Source organism: Penaeus monodon, chromosome 34 (genome assembly GCF_015228065.2).
Source record: "Penaeus monodon isolate SGIC_2016 chromosome 34, NSTDA_Pmon_1, whole genome shotgun sequence".
Lineage (NCBI taxonomy): Eukaryota > Metazoa > Arthropoda > Malacostraca > Decapoda > Penaeidae > Penaeus > Penaeus monodon.
Window position 1 is genome coordinate 30849527 of NC_051419.1, and position 1104 is coordinate 30850630.

A 1104-nucleotide genomic window follows, 5' to 3' on the forward strand; every position below is an offset into this window, starting at 1 on the left:
TTTCTCCTTCTCCATCTTTTGTAGATTCTTTTTGACCAAATGATTTTCTACCTTCAGGCAAGGTGGCATCAACGTCCCAAGAACATCAGTTGATTGAAGATTTGTTAAGCCTCATGATGGGTATAGAAGGAATGTACATTACAGTACAACCTCCGGCTAAACACTATGATGCCCCAGAGTTTACTGTTGATCCATCTGTTGGTATGTATTTATGTGTGAATGATTATGGTATATGTGTCCTCCTCTACATATCATTGATTGATGAGAATGATGTGTATGGACATGACTGTAAATGCCATAGGGTGTGAAGAAATAGAGATTGAAACAACTTTTTTTTTTTTTCCATGTGATTGTGGTGCTGTTGAATTTCATGCATGTGTTCTGTTAAGATCTCGATTATTACCCTGATTAGAACCTTCTCTGAGTGCGTTGGTGAGCCGCATCTTGCCATTGTGCGGTCACTACTCTCAGCTGGTGAGGTTCGTGGAGGACAAGAGTTTATATCACCATGGATTGGTAAACCAGGCTTTGGCAGCTGCCCTCACCAGTCTAATCAAAGACTATATGGTAAGTTTGCCTTTTTTTTCTCTCTATTTTATGATATCAGATATTTGTAGTGAATAGATAATGGCTGCAGTTGTCTATTTGTATTGATACTGCATAATAGTGGGTTGAATAAAACTGAAATACTGTTTTATTTCAAATTTTCATGTAGAACTACTACAAAGACTATAATTGATAGCAATACTTGGCATTATATACATCTAAAAAAATGGAATGTGTGTTTATTTAGTATTAAATTGATTGTCCTTTGACTTTTTAATAACAAATTAGTCTCTCTCTATTTTTATTTAATAACAAGCAGTGTATTTGATTCTTCACGTGTTCCACTTTCTTCCCAAATACAGCTGTTAGTAACACAGTTGGAAGCACAACACCAGAGATGGGCCCTCACTCTGCACAAACTATGGTTCTATGTGGAGAAGACGATGGCAGTTATGGACATGCTTGCTTGTATCACTAGAATAATTACAAAGGTTAGTTTTTCTTTTTTGCTTATTGGGGGAGATGCTATATAATGACCACAATATGAATTAAGACCAG

The 1104-nt window shown here is 36.2% G+C and overlaps 1 protein-coding gene across 4 annotated transcripts in view; it reads left to right on the plus strand.

The window, feature by feature from the left end:
• LOC119594713 (gamma-tubulin complex component 2-like) overlaps positions 1–1104 on the plus strand; it is a 15511-nt gene that overhangs the window by 4309 nt on the left and 10098 nt on the right. For all 4 annotated transcript variants that reach the window (XM_037943770.1, XM_037943773.1, XM_037943769.1 and 1 more), the window contains 3 exons: positions 58–201; positions 413–567; positions 909–1037. In XM_037943770.1, coding sequence (XP_037799698.1) covers positions 58–201; positions 413–567; positions 909–1037 — 428 coding nt within the window. The remainder of the gene's footprint in view (positions 1–57; positions 202–412; positions 568–908; positions 1038–1104) is intronic.